A 22903-nucleotide genomic window follows, 5' to 3' on the forward strand; every position below is an offset into this window, starting at 1 on the left:
TCCCAGTGTGCGTTTAAAAACACGTAACCGACGTAGTCTTTTCATGGGAACTGAAGTTCTTTACTACAAAAGTTATCGCGTTGGCCTGCTTTTATTTCGGAGCTGTGAGACTTCAAGTCCCAGAACATAAAACGCCCACTTCGTAATCATCTTCCCTCCCCCACTTCCCGTTTGTTGTTCAGCAAAAATGGCGTCAGCGTCTATCTAACAGATTGCGTTTGGCTAGTAAAATGCAACGTGTCGTAGATATAATCAAAGCTAGTAAATATGCACTCGTGGACGAGAAGAATACGAATTAGTTAGCTATATGAAGGAAGCTGTCAAAAGAACAATTTGATATTTATATATGTTCGGCGTGTTTACTTCGATCGGCCTAAAATTATTCAACGAAGGGAGGGGTAGGTAATTTACTACAACTCCCATCAGCACTCTCGCGGCTGTGTCAAGCGGTAAACCCCGCTTTGGTGCATGCCGGTAGATGTAGTTTTATGCCATTCTTTGGGTCTTGGCCTCACTGAACACCGCAGGTAAAGAACAACTTTGAAAGTAGCCTACTTTGGCAGATGAAAAAGTTAATAACTAGCTAAAATAGCTACTACCATTAAGCACAGAAGTGACGAAATGACTCAGGTTATTTAGAATTACCATTTAGAATCCTCTGACTGTTTCCCTGCAGTCCCCCAATTCCCCGGCCTCTCAGGGACGGAGAGAGGGAGGGAACGCTGTGGAAATGTTTGCAGTGCATGGGAACGGACAGCACGCCAAACGGACGGCCACCAGCAGGGAGGCGTCTGCCCCGGAGTCCTCGCTGAGCTGGTGTCTGACGCAGCTCTCCAAAGCTGGACCTGCAGCGAGTGCCCAGACGGATGGAGGGGGGCAGCCGGACCGCGGGGGAGAGGAGCGGGCGAAGGAGGCAGAGCGGCGGGCTCAAGCCGGGCTGTGGCGAGCGCTGGTGGCCATCCGCACGCGGCACATCAAAGGCGGCAGCGCCGGGATCGCGCGCTACCGGGCTCGCGGCGGACTGCCACCGCTCCTCGAGGTCCTCCGCCACCCGGGCTGTCAACGCAAGACCCAGGACCTGGTGCTGAGCATCCTGGCCAACTGCTGTACGGAGGGCGAGAGCCGCACACAGGTGAGGGGGTTCAGCCGTGCCTGTCCAGAGGCCGCCGGGTGTAAGGGGCGATGGGTTTTCTAGGAGAGCGGGCCAGAGAAACAGATGAGCTTCTGGGCTCTGTTTCCATTGAGATGCTGTTCTAGTGCACGGACGGGCTCCACGGGTTGGCCTGTGCACAGTTGGCTGGGGTAACGGTGTCTCTTTGCGCAGCGCTGACCCCTGCTGGTCGACTGATGTACATCTGCTGCGCCTGAAGCGCGCTCCTCCAGCTCACGTCTGGGTGAGCCCTGCTGGCCAGCCGCCATCCAATGAGAAGCCACGGCTGAGGGCTGCTGTCCAATAAGAAGCCATGGCTGAGACCGCGTGCTTTGGACGAGAGGAGATGCCTCTGTGTCTGACTCCCTAACAGAGGCAGGACTATGAGTCCGAATGCTTACAGTGGGCCATCCTGAACCGGGAGAGTTAAAGAGTATAATGGCATTAAACAGGGACACAGTGTCATTGATGTGAAGCGCAATGAGTGCTAATAGCTCCCCCTTGTGGGGAATTCTTAGCCTGCTGAACATGAGTAAGTGTGTGAGTTACAAGCCAGGGCCATGAGGTGCTTTGCATCTAAAAATGCAAAAAAGAAACAGTTGATGAATGGACAGCTACCGGAAGTGGGGCATCAGCACCTGGGTCACAGTTAATTTGCTCTGGTCCACAAATTAATAGTATGCATATTCAAGTTTATATTAATATATGGTTATTATTGTTATTATTTTGTTAGCAATGGACACAGTTGCATGCACTACCTGCAGTCATTCTCTCTTTCTCTGTCTCTCTCTCCCTCTCTCCCTCCCCCCATCTAGGTGCGGAAACTGGGAGGAATTGGCCACGTGGGTGAGTTTGACTGTCCAAATCCGCTCTCTTTCCTCGCTGAACAGACGGTGACGTCTGACAGTTTGCTGTGGCTCTGTTTGTGCGCAGTGGCCATTCTGAAGAACGTTCCGGTTGATTCGGTCCAGAACCGAGCCGCTCGGGCCCTTGGGAACCTGGCCATGGACCCGCAGAACTCCGCCCTCATCCACTCGGCCGGTCAGTCTGAATCGCTCCCCGCTTGCACCTCTGCCCTGGGGCAACACTGTTCTAATGTGCCCCCGCCCTGGGGCAACACTACTTTAATGTGCCCCTGCCAGACCTGGGTCAAGTACGTATTTGTTTTGGAATCAAGTACTTTTCTGCCAATATGACCAAGAAGGTGGGGTTTGCACTTTTTTGAGTGTATTTCATTGGTTCCAGTACACCAGACGAGATCAGTAAAGCGTAGGAAAGTATTTGAATCCAAAACAAATACGTGTTTGACCCAGGTTTGGCCCCTGACCTGGGAGAAGCATTGGGTTTAATATGTCAGTATTTTCCCTTCAGCATTCTTATGTCTCTCTGCCTGGGGTGGCAGAGTAGCATAGTGGTCAGGGAACTGGGCTTCCAAATCCCAGTCTGTGGGTTTGATTCCCATGTGGGGCATTGCCGTTGTATCCATGAACAGAGTTGTCTGACCAGAAATACGCCAGTGAATATCCAGACCTATAGATGGATGGTTTGTGAAAATATAAAGTCTGTAAATCGCTGTAGATAAGAACGCCTGCTAAATGCCTGAATGTAACATAACGAATGTTGTGGAAACATAGTTTTTAGGTCTGTTTCGCAGTGATAGGCTTTTTTACAATACTGTAGTGACTGTGATATAGCTCATAACTGTACGCAAGTTAATACTTGTGTGTGTATTTTTGTCCCATCTTTGGAAAGATTACAAGATGTTTGTTAAGTTCTCATAACTTTGCTTTTTGTGAGAATTTAGCCGAGAAAACTTATGAAAATAGTATGTCTGTGTGTGTAGGCATCAGTTGCTGCAGTACCCGGCTTTCAAATGATCTGTCTGGGCATTGATGTTAAGCCAGCGCACTCTGTTATACTTTTTCAGGGTTTTCCGTTTCACTCATCGCAAAAACATGTCGTAATGAATTTTGGCATGTTGTTGACTCCGTAGAGAGTTCACTCTTTAACTCGATCCAGTTTCAGAAGCGTTGAGTGCCTCTTTCGGCGAAGATTGTGAGGTGCAGTGTGCCGACAAGATATCAAATCTAAGGAACGTGCACTCTGATGAGAAGCACACGTGCACAGTTCAAACCGAGTAAATCTGCTGGTGTAGACAGAGGCTGTGTTGGACAAGGCTGACACAGACTGAACAGTATGCAACCGCAAAACCTTTGTGCGACTAACAGTGCATTTCAATCGCGCAGGTAGTTGCGGGTTGCGTGTGTGTGTTTGACTTAGGTTAGGTCAGAATAATGTTCACTGTGTGAACTGGACTTTGTGTTCTTGGCTATGAATAACTACAAAATGAGTGTTGTACCTTATTGAACCTGTGTTTTGTCGTTTTTCCCGATGACCTTGATATGCACTTTTGTACGTCGCTTTGAATAAAAGTCTCTGCTATATAAACGTAATGTAATGTGTGTTTGCACTTTAGATATTCAGACTTTTAGTCTGTTGTAGACCTTTGGTATGCACTTATTGTATATTGCTTTGGATAAGACCGTCTGCTAAATAAATGTAATGTATTGTAACTTTTAGTGAATTTATCCACTTTTGAGTTTGTTTATACCTTCAGTTGATGGCTGATTTTAGCCCTGTAGCGTGTTGATGAGGTCCAGTTGGTGCGTTAGCTCTCTTTCGTTGTTTGTACATTGAAAATCGTGTCGTAATTAACGCCTCTTTTTCTCTCTAACAGGTGGTGTTGCTCCCCTCATCCTCTGCCTTTCTCCTCCTTCCTCCTCCTCCTCCTCCTCCTCCTCCACTTCCTCCTCCCCTTGCCCGGCCCCCGCGGCCACGCCCTGCCCCAAACTGGAGTGCGCCCAGTCGGCGGCCCGCGCCCTGCTCTACCTCTCGGACACCCCGGCCAACCGGCTGTCCGTGCTGTCCCAGGGGGCCGTGGCCGCCCTGGCCCTGCTGCTGGGGCCCGAGCACCCCGCCGGGCTCCGCCGGGCCTCCCTGCGGGCCCTGGGCGAGCTGACCCGCGGCTGCACCCCCGAGTGCGCCCGGGAGGTGTCCCGCAGCGGGGCGCTGGCCCAGCTGGCCGCCCTGGCCCTGGACCCCGGGGCCCCGGCCCTGGCGGAGGCGGCCCTGAGGACGCTGGCCGGCCTGTGCGCCCAGGGCTGCCTGCGCCCCCTGGTGGGCTCCCTCGGGGTGATCGGCAAGTTCACGGAGGAGGTGAAGCGGTCGGGGGCCAAGTCGGGCCCCTTCCTCCGGGCGCTCTGCCTGTGCTGCAAGGAGGCGGTGAACCGGGTCAAGGTGAAGGAGAGCGGCGGCCTGGAGGCCCTGATTGGCTTCCTCTCGGCCAATCAGAGCCACCCGCTTTCCCGATTGGCCGTCCTGGCCTTCGTCGACTTCGTCTACGACGAGTCAGCCATGGAGCAGCTCCAGGGGCTGGGCCTGGTGCCGCTGCTGGTCTCCCGATTGGTCGCTCTGGCTAAAGGGGAGGAGACGGCCGGCGGGGAGGCGGACGCGGCCCTGCCGTCCTCCCCGTCAGAGCTGATGGACACGTCCTGCTTCGACTCGTTTGACTTCCCCCCTCCCGAGGGCCACAGGAGGGAGGAGGCGGGGAAGGAACCGGGCCAAGGCTCATCCAGCTTCCTCAGTTTGAGGTGAGCAGGCCTCTGGGTCTGACTTCCTGTTGCGCTGACCAGAGGGAATGCTAAAATACAACAGAAGAAGTCTAGTGGGGTTTTAAACAGCTCGGGCGACGAATAAGAAAACTGCTAGAAGAGGGTCGTGGGAAGCAGAGGATTATGGGATGGAGAAGCTGGCCGACGAGCGCTCGTTGTTTTAGCCTGTTCTCTGTACAGTGGGTAACTGTGCATCTCTGTCTCGCAGGTCCTGGCTGCTGTCCGAGGGACTGATCTCCTGCGAGGGAGAGCTGCTGTCTCCTTCAGGAGGCGGAGAGGGGAGCTGGAGCAGCCTGTGCGCCTCCTTCTCTCCCCCCGCTCCCCTCTCTGAGGGGCCGTCCCCTTTAGCGTGCCCCTCTCCCACCCTGGCGGTCCCGCTGCACTCCTCCAGCCCCGTCTGCCAAGCGCCCCTCACCCCGGGCCCCGCCCCCAGCCCTGGCCCCACCCCTGCCCCCGCCTCCGCCCCCACCCCTGCCACCACCCCTGCCCCCGCCTCCGCCCCAACCCCTGCCGCCACCCCTGGCTCCGCCCCTGCCCCCGCCTCCGCCCCCACCCCTGCCCCCACCCCCCCCCCTGCCACCACCCCTGGCTCCGCCCTCCCGTCTTCATACCACAAAAGAGCGGCCGCGTCTGCCTCCACCCCTCTTCCCCCTCCCCCCTTGGCCCTACAGCAGTCTCCCCACAAGCCCGTCTCCTCGCCCCCCTCCCAGCCTTCCCCTCCTCCCAAAAAACAGCCCCAGACCCGCTCCGGCGCCCCCTCTAGCGCCCCTCCTCCCGATACCCCTCCCGGGCCCCCGTACCAGCACCCGTACCACCCCGAGCCCTGGACGAGCGAGTCCCCGATCCTCCTCCTGCTGTCCCGCTTCTCGCAGTCCATGGACCCCAGCGCGGCGCTGGTCCACTCGGGCGTTCTCCCCGGCCTGCTGTGTTACCTCACTCAGCGCCAGGACCCCAGCGCCAGGTGCTTCCGCATGCTGGGCCGCCTCAGCTGCAACCCAAACTGCCTGCAGGGGCTGGTCCGGACCGGGGCGGCGGTTCTCCTCCGGCTCCGCCTCTGTCTGAGAGAGGGTCTGAAGGAGGGGGACAGACAGACGGACAGGGTTAAGGCCAGCACGCAGCAGCTGGGTGAGTCGCTGTGTCTCTGTCTGCAGTGAGCTGAAACTTCAGCTCTAATCTGATCTGGTCTCGAATCTGCAGTGAGTGGTAAATTCAGCTTTCAGCTCTCCTGGAAGATTAAAAGAGAATCCAGTTGTGTGGAAACCTGGTAAATGGAATTTGATATAGCTAAATGTAAAGTTCTACATGTGGGAAATAAAAGCCAGGCAGAACTACGTACTTTATGGGAGGAACAAAATTGGAATGTTCTCATTTTGGAAAAGACTTGGGAGTAATGGTTGATCAAAGCTTTTCAGATTCTAGGCACTGTGCTGTAGCAGTAAAAAAAAGCCAACAGGATGCTGTGATAACCAAATGTATTGCGTATAACTGCAAGGAAATCATGCTTATCTTTACAATATCTTTGTCGGACCACACTGAGATTTTGTGTGCAGTTCTGGGGACCGTACTATAAGAACGATATAGAGGCTCTGGAAAAGGTTTAAAGAAGAGCAACCAAATTGGTTCCTGGTATGAAAGAGTTATGAGGAAAGACTTAAGATCTTGAAGACGTAATCTCTTCAAGTTTAGTAAAAAGAGAATTAGGGGCTATTAAAATCATAAAATGGATTGTTAATAGAACGAGGGCACTTAAATGGAAATTAGCTAAAGTTAAAATCCGCACAGATGTTAGGAAGTATTTTTATATTTTACACAGAGTGTAGTCATTGCGTGGAATAGCTTTGAAGGTCTTGTAGTAGAGGCTGGAACTCTGTGGGTATTAAGCTTAGTGATGTATTATTATTATTATTATTATTATTATTATTATTATTATAAGAAGTATAAAATAATGTCTCATGAGTCAGTGTGTTCTGACTGACCATCATGTACATGTGCCCAGTGTCAGACCTGAGAGCACGGTGTATGTGAGAGAGTCATGCCTTGAAACCAGATTGTATGCCAGCGATGGACAGGATCTGAAACGTCAGTACAGACTGCTTGGCCAGGATGCCTCTTTGCACTCTGGGTAATATCAAGCTGTGCTGTGGGGTGTAGCGTGACCGTCTCTGTTCTCTGCTTATCAGGTAAGGCTCTGCTCAATAACCTGCGCTTGCAGTGTGAGTCCAGCTTCGGCTCTGGGGTGCTGAGCCACATCATGCTGTCCGGTTCTGATACAGACAGGCTGTACTGTACCCTCAGCTTGCCCCTGTTAACCAGGTGAGGGAATGCGTCGCAGAAAACTACATCTCCCATCAGCAACCTGTTCACATTTCACTGACATAAGGGTTGATCAGAAAAGGCAACCTGTAGTTTGTGTAGACGTGGCATGGCCCATTGAGGATACTGGGTTTGTTGAACTGTGTCTCTTCCCTTCCAGTAACAAGCTCCTGCAGAAGAAACTCCTCCTGGACAACGGAGGCTTGCAGTCTGCTTTGGAACACATAGGTTGGCATGACGACAGTAAGGACCACACCCTTGGATTCTGGAAGTCTCTCGCGAGTTGGCTGCACCCCCCTCAGCCCGCCACTCCAGGACGTCTGTGTTCTCTCTACTTCCTCCTCCTCTCAGAGTGTCTCTCCTGTTTGATGGGACCGTCCAGACTGGACCCGAACAAGCAGCCGAGCTCCTGGTTGGGCTCTGCGACTGGTGCGGGCGTGTCACAGAACAACGTTAGCGTCCCGCTAATCTCCGAAAGTCCCTCGCCCCCTCCCTCTAAAAAGCCGTGCCTCGCCTGCCCCTACCTGGACTCGGACTTTGACGTGGTCTTCCTGCTGGACGACGGCAGTCGGTTTGCGGCCAGTGAGGACGCCGTCGCCGGGGGCGATGGGTCAGAAAGGGTCGGGTCGGAGTATTTCCGGGCCTTGCTGAAGGGGGGGTTTGGGGAGGCACAGAGGAGGAGTGGGGAGGGGATCCCCATAAGGGATGTAACAGCCCAAATGCTGCTGCCTGTCTTACACTACCTACATGGGTGTTGCGTGTCTCCCAGAGAGGAGATGGGTACAGTTGGGCAGATTGAGGGACAGAAGGGGACTGGGGGCAGTAGGCCACGTGGGCACTGTGCGGTTTTGGGATCTCTTGCAGTGGGGGGACTGGGGCAGAGTAGCTCAGAGGAGAGGGAGGGGTTCCAGAACAGCCCCTTAGCCGAAGCCATGGTGGGGGCCAGCATGTTTTTGGTGTCCGGGCTGCAGGAGGAGCTGGAGGCCTTGTGCGTGTCCCTGCTCCAGTCCCACAGTGTTTCGCGGCCCATCTCCGTGACCTCCGAGCCTGAGGCACGGCTCGTGTCTAAAGCTGACTGTCGGCTCCAACCAAACACGCCCGAGTCCGCGGGCCGGAGGGGGCCGGAGTCCGCGTGTGGGAGGGGGAGCGGGAAAGATTTGAGCTCCGACCCAGACGGTGACGTTGTGGCACCGGTAGAATCCAGGAAGCAGGCTGTGGGCTCGGGGGTGCAGCAGGGACACTCAGCCAACCAGCAGGGCCAACTGCAGCCCAGGAGCGAGCTCGTCATGGGGAAAGCGCCGGAAGTGGGAATAAGAAGAAAACCGAACACTCCGTGTGTCTTAAATTTGGAATTGAGGGCAAAGCGTAGCATAGGATCTGCCTTTAAGGCTAGCGATGTCCACCTGGACTCTATCGTAGCATGGGGATCTGCAACAAGATTAGATTCTGAACTGCTATCAGAATCTGACAACCTAGATAGTGGATTGCTAGAGCAAGCAAGGTCAGGTTCTCCCACAAGGTTAAATTGCCAGCTTTTGCTTGAGGGTGTAGCAGATGCTGCTGCAGGTTCTGAAGCATCAAGCAACTCTGAACCGCCACCTGGAGCTCCAACAGTGGAGAGGGGTACAGAGTTGGCCAGCAATGAGGATGTCAGGCCTTGGTTGGGTTCAGGGGAAAGCTCACATGATAGTCCAGGTGCAGGTTCCGCAACCAAGCCAGTTGACGTAATGAAAACCGAATTAAACTCTGGGTCTAGATCACGTTCGGAATCGGGCAGTGTGTCAGGAATGAAGCTCGACTCGGGTTGCAAGTGGTCATCAGATCCAGGCCCAGATTTCATCACGGTTGATAAAATAACCTCTCACTTTCACTTTGGTCCAAGTCAGGACTCAGAACCAGGCTTGAAGCCACTTTCTGGTTTGTGGCGAACATCTGCACTGGACCATAAAACGGAGAGACTCTCACGGGCTATGTCCAAATCCTGCTGCCTGTCGGATCGCAGTCCTGGCACGGAGTCAGGCTCCGCCCCCCAGAAAGACGGTGCTCCTGATTTAAAGGCAGACCCTCATAGTCCAGATCCTACAGCGGAACCAGGCAACACGTCTCCTATAAGATCAGGCCAGGCCTCTGGATCACAGTCTCGACAGGACTCGAAAGCATCCAGTCCGTCAGACCTTAAATTAGCCAAACCCTCAGGGCCCAAATTAGATTTGAGCTCAAGGCTTGAAAGCATGCCAGGCACAGGACGTGGCTCTCCCGCAGCCCCGGGTCGGGCACCCCGCCCCATGCCAGATACGGATCGTGAGTGGCAGTCCCTTGTCGCCGTCCTCCCGGAACTCTACCGTTTCTCACAGCTCCATAACTACCTTCGCTTGCGTCAGATGTGCCTCTCTGTGTTGCTGTGGCAACAGAGGACCTCACCCCAGCTGCCCCTCTCCCTGGCTGCGGACTGTTTGTCTAAGCTGGCGCGTAGGTCGCACTGCATCGAGACCCTAAAACGAGACATCCTGCTTCTGGTGACTCTGGCGCTGAGCTGAGGTCGCAACGGAAGTGACGTGTTTTTCCACAGGTTAGCTGGTGAGTTGCGAGTAAATGCCATTGTGTGTCGATTATATACCAGTGTAATCATATGTACACGCGCGTCTGTGTCCTTTCTTTGCAAGGGGCCAACTGTTAAGAGGTGTGCTGTCAGGCAGTGGGACTGGTTCCCATCGGAGAATAGGCGGCTGGACTGTGTTGCTCAAGACGCAGCGCCAGTAGTGCTTGCGGGGACTCTGTGCCGCCGGGAGGTTGCAGGTTTCAGTCCCAGGATGGGGCACAGTCATCGTACCGTGGAGCTGGGTATTCCACCCGAATTGCTTCTGAAAAAATCAAGCTGTGCAAATGGACTGAAGCCTGTAAAAGTGTGTACTTCATCAATGGACCTGCTTAAGAAGACATGGAATCACACACACTGCAGCACTTACTAGTCTTGCATTTATGTTTGTAAAAAGGGTTATTGGAATCAAGTATAATTAATAACAGGGACAGAATAATATGATTTTTAGTTTTGTTCAGTAAACGGAGTCCCAGATACATTAGTTAAATGACACGCACAATCACGTTTGGGCCAAATGCTCTTGTTCAAATTGTAATACAGATCGTTCTAAAATAGAGAGAAGATGGGGTTGGAAAAATTATGATATTGTCTCCCATTATCAGTTTATTCTCTCAATAAATATGCTAATCTATAGCCCATGTTGGCTCTGCCTGATATCTGTATACATCTTTTGGGTTTGTGCGTGTTGTGTTGGTTGCTGCACCAATAACACAAATATTGTGTTCTGTTATTGAACCAGTGTCCTAATAAAGGTTTCAGATCAGCCCATTAGCAGTGGGTAATTAAAATAAAACATCACAATAGAACCGTGTGTTCAGTCAACTGCTGGAATCCAAACAAGGTTCTAAAGCCGTTTTTTCATTCCACAACTTTTTGACCTGGAGAACTAGTGTGCAGGTTCAACTCCTGGGGTCCTGGGGTGTGCACTACGAAAGGAGTTTCTTCACGTTATCTGGCTTGACAAAAACTAACAACCGCAATTAGGCTTACCCAGTATCATAAAGGTGGTTATCAATTTAAGAAGTGAACAGGCTTTGGTAATCAAGTTCTGCGCGTTCCCACAAAGGTGTCAAAAAATGAGGCTGTAGCAGCACAGCATGGACCACAGTATGGGTAATGAACTGTTCTTGTACCCTAAAGGTCACAGGTTTGATTCCCAGGTAGGACACTGCTGTGGTACCCTTGAGCAAGGCACTTAACCTGCATTGCTTCAGTATATATCCAGCTATATGAATAGATGCAGTGTAAAGGCTATGTAAAACGTGTAAGTCGCTCTGGATAAGATGCCTGTACTGTACTGTACTGCTCAAGCAGTGCATTTCTCACCTGAGGGAAAAAGACTGATATGGACAGATATAATGCATCGGAGGAACATAATACTACTCATAATAGCTGAAAAGGAACACCATTGCTCCCAACAATGCCAGGCAGGAGCATTATGGGACTCGGGCGTACGTATCACTGCCCCATAATTACAGGGATAACTTGATCTGGACATTTAGGGCTCCCAAAACTTGCACCATGTACTGTACAGTGAAAACCTGGATCTTGTGTATAGCATGTACTCTGATTAATTTGGCTTCTAAATACTCTCCACCCTGCATTGAGACCCCTGAGCTCTGTGGGACTCTTCAAGAATGGACATCTATTTCCCCAAGGAGTTGATTGTTCAAAGGGTGGTGCTTTTATACGTTTCAGTCCGTTTTCCAGAACCTAACCTGCCTCGAACCAGGTTAGCTGTTACTATGGCAATACACCTCAATCAAGTGTGTCACCTGTATGATATGAAAAATCCAGGATTAAAGCTTGAGTTAGCTCGGTAACCCCATAATCTTAATTAGTAGTACGGCTCCCTGGAGGGCTACAGCGCCTGCAGGTTTAACTCCACTCCTGGAGGGCCGCAGCATCTGAAGATTGAACTCCAGTTTAAAAACGCATTTTATATGAATTGCACTTCCCCAACCCCCTGTCCCCTGTAAAGACAGCCACACATATTCATTCTGGAAGATATTTTATTTTACAGGGACACTGCTCTCCGATTTCAGGGTTACTTGGGGTCCCCTTCCCCCTCCCTCAGAGACCCCCAGTGTCAGGGGTTGCGGTCGTGTGTATAAGGGGTGCGGCGGGGGACTGCGGGACAGCGGAAGGGGTCTCAGTGGTGGTCGCCGCCCTCGTAGCCGGTGGGGAGGGCGTTGGTGTGGGAGTTGTGGAACAGCGAGTGGTTGCCATCGCCCCAGGGGAAAGGCTGTCGGGAGCAGGACGAGAGACGGGAAGCGATGGAGGTCAATAACATACCAACCAGGAGTCTGCAACCCTGCTCTGGGCGACATTAACATCAGCGAACCAGTCCAGACCCAGGAAAACCAGGTAACGAGGTAACAAACTGCTTTCGTTGATTATCAATAACGAGGAAACCAGTAGGCAAGTGGTGTCCATTCTCATCCAGAAAGGACCTATGTGGGTACAGGGTTTTTTCTTTTTTTTTAAGCCCAGCTCAAACACATCAGATTCTACTTAAAGGTATTGCAGACTATGATTACTTGATTACTTCAATCAGATGGTATTTGATTTAGCCCAGCAATATGACTGCACCCACATCAGCCTTTTTTGGATAAGACTGGACACCCCTGCAGCAGACCCCGTGGTTCTCCAGGACCAGGGATGCTTAACCCCAATATAAGCACATAAACCAGGGTTGTCCAGCCCTGTTATTGGAGATCTACAGTCCTTTTGGTTTCTGTTTCAACCCTAATTTGGCACACTTAATTCTACCAATTAGCAGCTCACGGAGATCTCTGTCTGTTGAATAGGGTGCACTTTGTTAGGGTTTGACTGAAAATCTACAGGAGCAGGGTTGGGCAGCCCAGACACAGCTGCAGCTCGTAAGAACCTCGACTTCCTATCTGGCTGTGGTACAGATCCAAACACTCAGTAGCCTATATAAAAATGAAGTTTACTTGCTAAACGGTTGAGGGAGAATTTGAAGTTTAAGCAAGTCTATGTTAAAGGATTTAAAAATGGAATTAGCTAGGATTAATACAGGATTGCGGAAGGTTGTGCGTTTCAGGACCTTGGTTCGGATGCGCAGGTGTGGGTAAGGGGTGAACTCCGGCGTGTCGTGGGAATGATGTTGCATCTTCATCCAGACGTTTGCCATGCAGACGGCCACTCCGGGCAGAGCCACCACAAAAGACAAGATCTTCCAGGTCTTTGCTACGTAGGAGACACCGCATTTTAAATAAATGCGTGTGCACACTCTCTTCATTACATCACATCAGAACAAAGGCAGAAACGATTAGCGCTACACCGATGCAATCGCCTCAAAAGTACGACTACGCGCCGGAGTGAGCAAAACTTTCACGCAGATTAACGAAACTCAATTCTATAAAATAGACATTCACATACAGGCAGGTAATAGAGGAAAAAGGACATGGAGAAAGACCGACCTCCACCCTCATGACTTCCATGGCCAGCTGCCGCTGCAGAAAAGGCCCTGCGGGCGAGGAATGCACTGGCAGACATTATCCCTAAAACAGCAGGTAAAAAGGATTTTTTTAAAAAGGTGTCAGATAACTATTTACGATAAAAAAATGTGGCATTCTACGATGCTGCAATGCCATATCCCATTTTTAGTGTAGTAATTTTACAAGTTACCCTTCATAATCATAACGTCAGAGAGAACTGCTTGTCGTTTACCTTCCAGATTAATTCTCTTGGTGAATTGGTCCAGGTTAATATACTGATTGCACAGCCCCTCCCACAATTAAATTTTTTAAACATCTTGAAGGCAAGAGACTTTCACATTTCAAGAATAATTAGTTATCCGTTAATACTGTTTCCTGATACAATGCTTGAACGATTCTTCCGGGATTAGCCCGCTTATAAATAATATTGAACTCGCCCAGCTATTTCAAACTGCGTCATCTCTTCATTAGAAATGGGCAGATATCTCATTTAGCATTTAAGTTATTTTATTTCCGCAACTAAACACTGCATTGTCATGCAAATAAAGCCTATACCGAAGCAAACTTTTAGCCAATGAGTAATCGAAAGTTGGATACTGGAGTGATTAAGCAATCGGATTGTACGTTGTGAAAACATGGCTGCACAACTACTGTGTTTTTGTCGTAGTCTTTTAAAAAAACTAGTACATTTTAACGTCCTTTTAACCTACTTGGGATCACAAGAACGCACTGAACACAAACACCAAAAATGGTATATAATCGAAAGGGGTAGCCTAAATAAAAGGGTCGTAGGCTAAGAAATAGAATTTCATACGAAAGCTCTTGAACAAAGTTTGCTTCGACCTTGTGGTCACGTTCATGTTATGCAGAATATTACTGGACGATGTTCAAGCTGTCAATACGTATTCACAACCTGAAGCTGTAGTAGACAAACAAAACAACGGCACATTTCAAAATGTATGCGACGTATCTGCAATTATTTCTGTCCCACTAGAGTGTATATCGCATTTACGCAATGCGCACAGTCCTTAAACATTCTCTAGGCTCAACATTATTATATCTGCAGAAAAATGTGGAGAATGCTATACAAATATTAAACTAAAGTGAACATAGACTCACTGATATTTATCCAAGTGGTTGTGTTGTTAATTGTTCCGGCCTCTCGTTTCCCTCTGTCTGTCCTTCAGACTTTCTACCCTATATCAGTCTGTCCGTCTGCCAAGAATCTGGAGGCTTATAATTGGTTCAGTGTATGGGCACTAAGGAAGCAGGCAGAAGTGTTGACGGGGGAGGAGACTTACCGTTGCGTGTGGGTGTGCGTTTGAGTCATATGAGTTAACGCTCGGTTCATTTAAGGACATCCTTAGATTCGTCCCTATAACTTTCGCTATTTCTCTGTAAATCCTTAACGAAATTTAAAAAATAAAAGCACATATTTATAAAATATATCATTTCCATCCGTTATAAGGAAGATTAACTATTTATTTGGAGTATTATAATAATAGAATTTGCGTAACGTGAATACAGTGCATTTCTGCACGTAGGATCGTTGTGTCCTGTTTCTTCCGTCGGCGAGCTTGCTATTTCAGCTGAATTCAGTTCCGTTTTAATTGTATAGCGATTTTTACATATTTTTACAGACCCTATTACAAAGTAGCTTTACAGGAACAGGTTTGTACCCCGCTCTCATCGTATCCGTGGTAAAAATTTAATTGGATGTATTGTGCATAGGGGTCTGACTTCAGTGGGCTGGAGAATGGACTGCCATTTCTGGGGACTGAATATAAATAATCAGTTCTAAATCTTTTGTCCGAGGGCAGTATAGTAGCCTATCGGGTTGCTGGTTTGGTGAACTGGCGGACAGCCTCGCGGAACGGCACGCACTTAGCTGTTACACGAGCAGACTGACTGTCACGTTTGTCCCGTATCATCTTGCCAGAGCAGTTCCCCGGATTGGTCGGGTGTCTGTAGGGTACCAGCGCCAGCTGTAGTGCACTCCTCTGGCGCAATGACTGCACGGCTCAGCTGGTGGTCTGGCAGCAGTTGCTTCGGCGAACACATACTTGTCCTCCCGTTCCAAATAGGGATTTAAAAAAAGCATGGTTAACAAAATAATAACAAAAAAATATTTCAACTGATTTCAACCTGGGAACGCGGTGAGTGGAATCTCTGGCAAATCGGTGACATCAACCCATCTATTAACTGTCAGTTAGCAAAGAGAACCAGGAGTATCACTGGCCCTGAACTGAGTATACTGTATATACAGTGCTGACCTCTGCGTGACAGTGGTTCCCCTTGGGTGCTGGGGCCAAGAGCAGCCGTGACCCCCCCCCCCCCCCCCCCCAAGACAGAGACAGGCAGCTGTTTCTCTGGTCCAACTGAAATTTACAATCTCATGTTTGAATTCTGTCCAACTGGACCTGGGTCAGCTCTGAAATAGCTTGCAAGCTTATCGTTCAGTGTAACGGTATTAATGTATTTTAACCCTATCCCAGACCCCCTCCGAGTCTACATGCTGGTGAACTTGAATGGCCACTCACTGAATATCCCTGCCATCCATTAGAGCCCTGCAGGTCGACTGACAGTTGGCACTGACATCATCTGCGAAGGGACAGTTTCAGCTGCCTGGGATGATGGTCTCATCGTGCACCACTGACCCCTGCTGGTCAATCGTACACTTGCGATTTTCCTGTTGAGCCGCACATGAAATGTCTTCCTCTGACTCATGTCTCTGGGATATAGACTAGTGTCATCCACAGTCAGAGCCGTCCCTCCCACTAGCCAGATCAGGCACTGTGCCTAGGGCCTCGCCTTCTCCCCCAGGACCTCTGCCTTCTCTCCCAGGACCCCGCCCTCTCTCCCAGGGCCCCGCCTTCTCTTTCAGGGCCTCTGCCTTCTCCCCCGGGGCCTCTGCCTTCTCCCCCAGGGCCCCGCCTTCTCTCCCAGGGCCTCTGCCTTCTCTCCCAGGGCCTCTGCCTTCTCCCCCAGGGCCCCGCCTTCTCTCCCAGGGCCTCTGCCTTCTCCCCCAGGGCCCCACCTTCTCTCCCAGGGCCCCGCCCTCTCTCCCAGGGCCTCTGCCTTCTCCCCCAGGACCCCGCCCTTTCTCCCGGGGCCCCGCCTTCTCCCCCGGGGCCCCGCCTTCTCTCCCGGGGCCCCGCCTTCTCTCCCGGGGCCCCGCCTTCTCCCCCGGGGCCCCGCCTTCTCCCCCGGGGCCCCGCCTTCTCCCCCGGGGCCTCTGCCTTCTCCCCCCGGGCCCCGCCTTCTCCCCCAGGGCCCCGCCTTCTCCCCCAGGACCCCGCCCTCTCCCCCAGGACCCCGCCCTCTCTTCTCAGGGCCGTGTCTTCTCACTAAGGGTCTCTCCTTCTCGCTCGCCTGGGAAAGGTTGAATTTAAATACACTGTTATCCTGTAAGCGATATTTCAGATGCTGCAGGCCACTGTGGTCCACTTCTAATTCACAAACCAAAACACATTCATCTTTAATTACATTACATTACATTACATTACAGGCATTTAGCAGATGCTCTTATCCAGAGCGACTTACACAACTTTTTTACATAGCATTTTTTACATTGTATCCATTTATACAGCTGGATATATACTGAAGCAATGCAGGTTAAGTACCTTGCTCAAGGGTACAACGGCAGTGTCCTTAATAGTGACCTATGGCAGCTTACACCCCTTGCTTTGCCCTTTCTCTGACGAGACTGAAATGTATCGGAGCTGGTGATCCTCCCACTAGGGAGTTTGTGTGAAAAGAACTCTTGTTGAGACCGACTGGATTCATGTCAAAGACATTTATTCTTTAATCGCCTTACCTAACAGGTGCGATTTTGAGCTTCAAAAAGCCAGCTCTACAATTATTTTTTTTTTTTTTTGAGATTTATGCCTCTATGTTAGATGGTGGGTGGAAGCCAATTGATTCTTCAGTATCAACTGACATTAACATTGGCGTTAAGTTATGGACTGGCAAAGAGTTGCACTGCACTGCACAACCCATGTCGACAAATGCATTTATTTCAGACCACAAAAATATCAAACTGGGTAAAAGTGAGAAGAGTATTTTTAATTTTTTTAATGTCCATTACAAGAATTTCATAGTTGACTGAAATTAGGAATTACCAATGGTCTCCAGGTTGTCAAAAAAACCTCCTTGTGACAGTGTCTATGTAAAAACAGCTATGCCTAATTTAACTGAAATGAGCACTCTTGGCTTTGGACCTTGTGGTTGCCCTTATTTATGGTCTACAGTTGTTAAAATAATTTTATAGATATTCCTTTCACAAAATAGAGACATAAATGGTTGAAGGTGTTTGATTGTATCCATTGAGTTTATTCCTGGCAAAACAGGATATTTATTCAAAGTTGTAAGTTTAATATCTCACATATTGAATTTTACTCCTGCTAGTGGCTGATGATCTAGCAGTCATATTATCTAGATAGCTAGCTTTGTATGAGCTTCAGCGTTGGCCATATTTACTGCAGACTTATTGTTATATGGTGTCAGTCAGGTTGATATTATTCTTATAGCCTGTAGTTAACTCTGATGAGAGGCTGCAAAATAACAAGCTGCTTTTAAAGCCATAAATTGGCTACATGAAGTGAATACCTGCAACAGAATGATGGCAATAAAAAGGCAAAAAGTAAAGCAATCTGGAGAAAGCGCGAGAAGTAAAAATACATTAGGTTCACAACTGGATGGTCTTGCTTTAACAGCCGTGTTTATTGATTTATAATAGTTTCGTTTATTGGTGTACCAGTGCAGCAGTCTGGACCGACTCATCTGTTAAAGCAGAAAATGTAGTGGGACATGAACGCACCGGTCTGTGAACTGCAACGCTACTGCACCGAATAGATGTCACTAATTATCTAGTCACTCAATGTACCGCCATGAGAACTCTTCCTACCACTTGGCTGTTCACTGAGGGCAGGAGAGAGAATACCAGGGCTTATTCACACCAGCGATTCCATGAGCTACCATTAAACATTAAATATCAGAAGGCATCTGCAATATACTTATACATACACACACATATTAGCACACGATAAAAGAACATGGAAAATCTGCTATTATGGCAAGTACTGAAGTGGCTCTGAAAAGAGCCTTTGGGGTTCGGATTGTGCGGTGTCAAGCAGTTTTAAGCGCGCTCTCCACGAATGCGTCGGGCCAGCTGGATATCCTTGGGCATGATTGTCACCCTCTTGGCGTGAATTGCGCACAGATTGGTGTCCTCAAACAGACCGACCAGATACGCCTCGCTCGCTTCCTGCAGAGCCATTACAGCTGAACTTTGGAAGCGAAGATCGGTCTTGAAATCCTGAGCGATCTCCCTCACAAGGCGCTGGAAGGGCAACTTACGAATCAACAGTTCAGTGGACTTCTGATAGCGACGAATTTCTCGCAGAGCTACAGTACCAGGCCTGTAACGATGAGGCTTCTTCACGCCGCCTGTCGCAGGCGCGCTCTTACGCGCCGCCTTGGTGGCGAGCTGTTTCCTAGGAGCTTTGCCACCGGTGGACTTACGTGCAGTCTGCTTGGTTCTAGCCATCGTGTCAAACTTGGTTTCGACTTTTCGAAAAACATCCCGGTTGATTCCCCGCATACACCTTTAAAGCATTCCAGCGAGAAGGTGATTGGATAGGATTTTGCGGATCCCCATTGGCCCGAATTCTGACCCATTCACCGATTCTATTGGTTTGTTTCTTCAGCTTCCTCTGCCGCCAAAAATTTTAAAATTTCTCTTACCGCCTTGATTTATTCCAACGTCTCGTTCCAACAGCATTGTTAAAGTGAGCCAAACATCAGACATTTTTAATAAAAATTAAAAAAAAGGCCAATACATTTCTTTTTGTTGTAAAAAGCACTCGAGGACACAGTCGTGGCATCAATTCAACAAATATTTATTTCCTAGTCTCTTAACTAGCAGAATCCATTATATTGTATGACTCGGATATAGCAATCAGAACGCAGTCAAACGGCGCCCAGAACTGCCAACCCAGGTCAAACGTACCACTTTTCACAATTTGACGAACAACATATATGGGTGTTTAATCGAAAATACGTTTATTCAATTACATACTTTGATTAAATGAAACAAAAGTATTCGGAAAACAGTTTGTATTTGAATTCATTATCTACCAAACTTAATTATAATGGCTATATGCCCACATTTTTACCTCTTTGGGCTAGATTAAAACATGGTTATGGTTGTCATGCCATTGAGTATATAATGCTTCAAAACACGTAAAATCGTAAGTTCATGAAACTTTGTTCAGAAAGCTCTTACAGGGGGCTTCAGAAAAGAAATTGAAAACCACTGATCAACAAAGTTGTGGTTATTGGATTCGCATGCGCTATTGCGCATAAATTACCGACAAATTTGTCGGTGCAGAACAAGACAAACTCCTAATTTTGAGTTTGTTCAAATGGCAACTTTGCACTTTTTATGCAGATGTGAGGTGGCTCTTAAAAGAGCCTTTGGGTGAGTGGTTGGTAGAAGCGATGCAAAAATTACTTTGCCTTCACGGCCTTTTCAGTTTTCTTGGGGAGCAGCACAGCTTGGATGTTGGGCAGTACTCCGCCCTGAGCGATAGTGACGCCTCCAAGCAGTTTGTTCAACTCTTCGTCGTTACGCACTGCCAGCTGCAGATGTCTAGGAATGATGCGGGTTTTCTTGTTGTCTCGGGCAGCGTTACCAGCCAACTCCAGGATCTCAGCAGTCAGATATTCGAGCACGGCGGCCAGATAAACCGGAGCACCGGCACCAACACGCTCAGCATAGTTTCCTTTACGCAGTAGTCGATGAACACGACCAACCGGAAACTGGAGTCCTGCCCTAGATGAACGAGTTTTAGCTTTCGCTCTCGCCTTTCCACCGGTTTTTCCTCTTCCACTCATTTTCCTTATTCGTGTAAGAAGTAAAGAATAACAAAAATACGGACGTGTGACTATCTTATAGCAACAGTCTATTCACCCATTGGCTGTAGCTTTGATGGGATTTTGTCCAATCAGATAGGAGGACAATTTTTTATGGCGCCGACAGTGCAGAATGACTGAATTGAATGAGTCTCAGTGGTACTTCGTAAAAGTGCTTCAAAACGGAAAACATTATATCTCTAATTGCAATACCTATGTGAAAGGTAAATGTAATGTGAGTTAAAAATACTGCGAATCTACTTGTATCCTGTCCTTGATACTGGTTATGTAATTTGACATGCTGTTTGTACCACTCTTTGACCCAAAGATGCCGTTTATCATTCTGTGCTTAGATTTATTACTGGGGACAGTTCCGGTGCTCGTCTTTCTTCTTCTTATTTTTTGGTGTTTTATGGAGGTTGGCATCCTTTGTAGTTGCATTACCGCCTCCTTCTGGATTTAATCATGTATTGCTGTCTGGTTCTCTTATATCCTTTTACTTATACCAGTTGTCCTCAAAAAACTAAATATCTCCTTCCTTCCCTCCACCGTGTCCCCACACTCAAGCAGATCTGTAAACCTTGCCTCCACTCCTAGTCTCTGTAGTCCTGTAAACATTACCCTTCTTTCTTGCTCATACTGCCTGCATTCAATCAGGACATGCTCCACTGTTTCTAACTCCTGGCACTGATCGCAATAGCCAGTTGGATGTTTTCCTATAACAAATAGTGTGCCATTCAAGTTGCTGTGACCAATTCTTAATCTATTCATGATTATTTGCTCTCTTCTATCGGTTCCACGGTTTCTTGCCATTCCTACTTTTTGTATTTTATATAAAAATGTCTTCCTTTTGTTGCACTATCCCAATGTTGTTGCCATTGTTTGATTACTCCCCTCCAAAACTATGCTTTTTCCCTCTGATTATGAAAGTTTAGTTCCGGTGCTCATCACTGTGTCCTGTATAAAAAAGTTTGGTGGTCCTCTCTCTCTCTGTAAGAAGGGATCACCATTTGTATCTGTTTATTTATAAAGCCCTCCTTCACAAATGACCCTTTTACCCCACTTCACTTTGAATCGTGAAACATTTGTCTTTTCAGGCATTAGTTTTGCAAAGTCCACACCGAAAGGCCCGGATTCAAAACCACTGCACCACCTTTTATTATATTATATTATATTATATTATATTAATATTACATTGCTTTGTTTTCTTGGCCAGTGTGGGGTGGGGGTAGTTTTTATTTGTGGCAATCTGGTTCTCTATGTGTGTTACACCTATACAGTATTGTTAGCTTTTCTAAATTATCTTATTAAAAACAAACTTTATTGATCTTTGGTTAAAAACACTTATAATAAAGCAAATACATAAACTAGCAAATTAAGATAAATACAAAATGATATACATATTTACAAAAAACATAAATATCAAACAAAATTCATATAAAAGGTTGGTAGTGTTAGAATCATATTTTAAAGAATAAAAACAAATTGTCACGTTTTCAAAGGCTCTGATATCTGGAACATGGTGGACAGTGGGGCTTCTGTCATCCATTTTGCTTCTGACTATTTTTGCCAGGAAAGGATTGTGCTTGGCTCTACTGAAATATTTTCGTGTTCTGATTGTTCGTCTTCAAATGTTTCAAGTCCAACATCTTCCAAACCAGCTACGATTCATACGCCCAAGCTAAGACGACCTGATTGAAACCTGGTATGAAAGTAAAAGGCGCACTATAGTAAAGCCCACTTTCCGCACTTTGAGTGGAAAGCCTTATTGAGGATTGGCCCAAATGCACTTCGGTAATCAGCACAAAAATCCGTTTATAATTGGGCGTTTCTCTACAACAGTTGCGTAATCAGTAATTTAAAATGGTTTTAGGTCATTTTGCTGCCGCATTCAAACCAGCGACAGGCTATTTACGACTGCAGACATTTACACAACAATGCAGGGTAATTCAGACTGATAGGAATTCCACTCAATATTACGTAACGTAACTCTAGCCCTTATATTGATACCCATTCACCTATAGCAATCATTATGAATCATTGAGTTTAGAGAAACTTGGCAAGTTAGCTTACGTTTGAACACAGGGTGCCAGTATGCAACATTATGCGTGTCCCCCCAAAAAAGCACAGGACCAATCTACAATTATGTATATTCTGCTAAAATGGAAAAAAACTTGCACTTTCAAGAAGTTGTGGGTGGCTCTTAAAAGAGCCTTTGATGCTTGTGAAATTAGCTTAGTGTACGCGCTCACTTCTTCTTGGGAGCCGCTTTCTTCGCTTTGACGCTCTTGGGTTTGGCAACTTTTGGCTTGGCCGCCTTTGCCTTCTTAGGGCTCTTGGTCGCCTTCTTTGCTGCTGCTGCCGGCTTCTTGGTTTTTTTCGGACTCTTAACCGCCTTTTTAGCCACTGCTGTCGGCTTCTTGGGTTTCTTAGGGCTCTTCTTCGCCTTGGCTGCAGCAGGCTTCTTCTTTGGCGACTTTTTGGCCGCAGGCTTCTTCGCTACTGCCTTCTTGGCCACAGCTGGCTTCTTAGCTTTAGGAGCCGCTTTCTTGGCGGGCTTCTTTGCAGCAGGCTGGGTTTTGTTGAGTTTAAATGAGCCAGAGGCACCGGTTCCTTTAGTCTGAAGCAAGGTACCCTTGGTCACCAGACTCCTAACCGCTACCTTCACACGTGAGTTGTTCTTCTCTACGTCATAGCCACCGGCGACCAAAGCCTTCTTCAAAGCAGCCAAAGAGACTCCGTTTCTCTCCTTAGAAGCAGAAACTGCCTTCACGATCAACTCTCCAACGCT

General features: G+C 48.4%; 5 protein-coding genes across 8 annotated transcripts in view; 1 reads left to right on the forward strand and 4 right to left on the reverse strand.

The window, feature by feature from the left end:
* The first annotated feature begins 170 nt into the window (after positions 1-170).
* On the forward strand, positions 171-10371 carry armc5 (armadillo repeat containing 5). Of its 3 annotated transcripts, XM_064315004.1 has the most exons (9): positions 171-527; positions 677-1132; positions 1966-1996; positions 2084-2191; positions 3888-4800; positions 5030-5946; positions 7002-7134; positions 7295-9711; positions 9798-10371. In XM_064315004.1, exons 2-8 carry the CDS (start codon positions 731-733, stop codon positions 9669-9671), a joined length of 4881 nt encoding a protein of 1626 aa, XP_064171074.1. In that variant the 5' UTR covers positions 171-527; positions 677-730; the 3' UTR covers positions 9672-9711; positions 9798-10371. The 3 variants fall into 3 exon arrangements, with proteins under 3 accessions (XP_064171074.1, XP_064171072.1, XP_064171073.1); XM_064315002.1 differs by having other exon boundaries at positions 7295-10371; XM_064315003.1 differs by having other exon boundaries at positions 171-398; positions 7295-10371.
* A 1356-nt stretch (positions 10372-11727) lies between these two features.
* LOC135243292 (cytochrome c oxidase subunit 6A, mitochondrial) lies at positions 11728-14473 on the reverse strand. Of its 2 annotated transcripts, none has more exons than XM_064315017.1 (4): positions 14317-14473; positions 13180-13260; positions 12804-12946; positions 11728-11978 (listed from the first exon to the last, which is right to left on the reverse strand). In XM_064315017.1, the coding sequence occupies exons 2-4, from the start codon at positions 13253-13255 to the stop codon at positions 11886-11888; spliced, it is 312 nt and encodes a 103-aa protein (XP_064171087.1). In that variant the 5' UTR covers positions 13256-13260; positions 14317-14473; the 3' UTR covers positions 11728-11885. The 2 variants fall into 2 exon arrangements, with proteins under 2 accessions (XP_064171087.1, XP_064171086.1); XM_064315016.1 differs by lacking the exon at positions 14317-14473 and adding an exon at positions 13388-13462.
* Positions 14474-17499: 3026 nt separating this feature from the next.
* Positions 17500-19518, reverse strand: LOC135244230 (histone H3-like). Its single transcript, XM_064316540.1, has one exon. The coding sequence runs from the start codon at positions 18797-18799 to the stop codon at positions 18335-18337; it is 465 nt and encodes a 154-aa protein (XP_064172610.1). The 5' UTR covers positions 18800-19518; the 3' UTR covers positions 17500-18334.
* Positions 19519-19654: 136 nt separating this feature from the next.
* LOC135244234 (histone H2A) lies at positions 19655-21283 on the reverse strand. Its single transcript, XM_064316545.1, has one exon. It carries the CDS (start codon positions 20092-20094, stop codon positions 19708-19710), a length of 387 nt encoding a protein of 128 aa, XP_064172615.1. The 5' UTR covers positions 20095-21283; the 3' UTR covers positions 19655-19707.
* Positions 21284-22302: 1019 nt separating this feature from the next.
* Positions 22303-22903, reverse strand: part of LOC135244056 (histone H1-like) — a 792-nt gene continuing 191 nt past the window's right edge. The window contains exon 2 of the mRNA XM_064316254.1: positions 22303-22901. Coding sequence (XP_064172324.1) covers positions 22361-22901 — 541 coding nt within the window. The 3' untranslated portion in view covers positions 22303-22360. The remainder of the gene's footprint in view (positions 22902-22903) is intronic.

The sequence above is a fragment of the Anguilla rostrata genome, chromosome 17 (assembly GCF_018555375.3).
Source record: "Anguilla rostrata isolate EN2019 chromosome 17, ASM1855537v3, whole genome shotgun sequence".
NCBI lineage: Eukaryota > Metazoa > Chordata > Actinopteri > Anguilliformes > Anguillidae > Anguilla > Anguilla rostrata.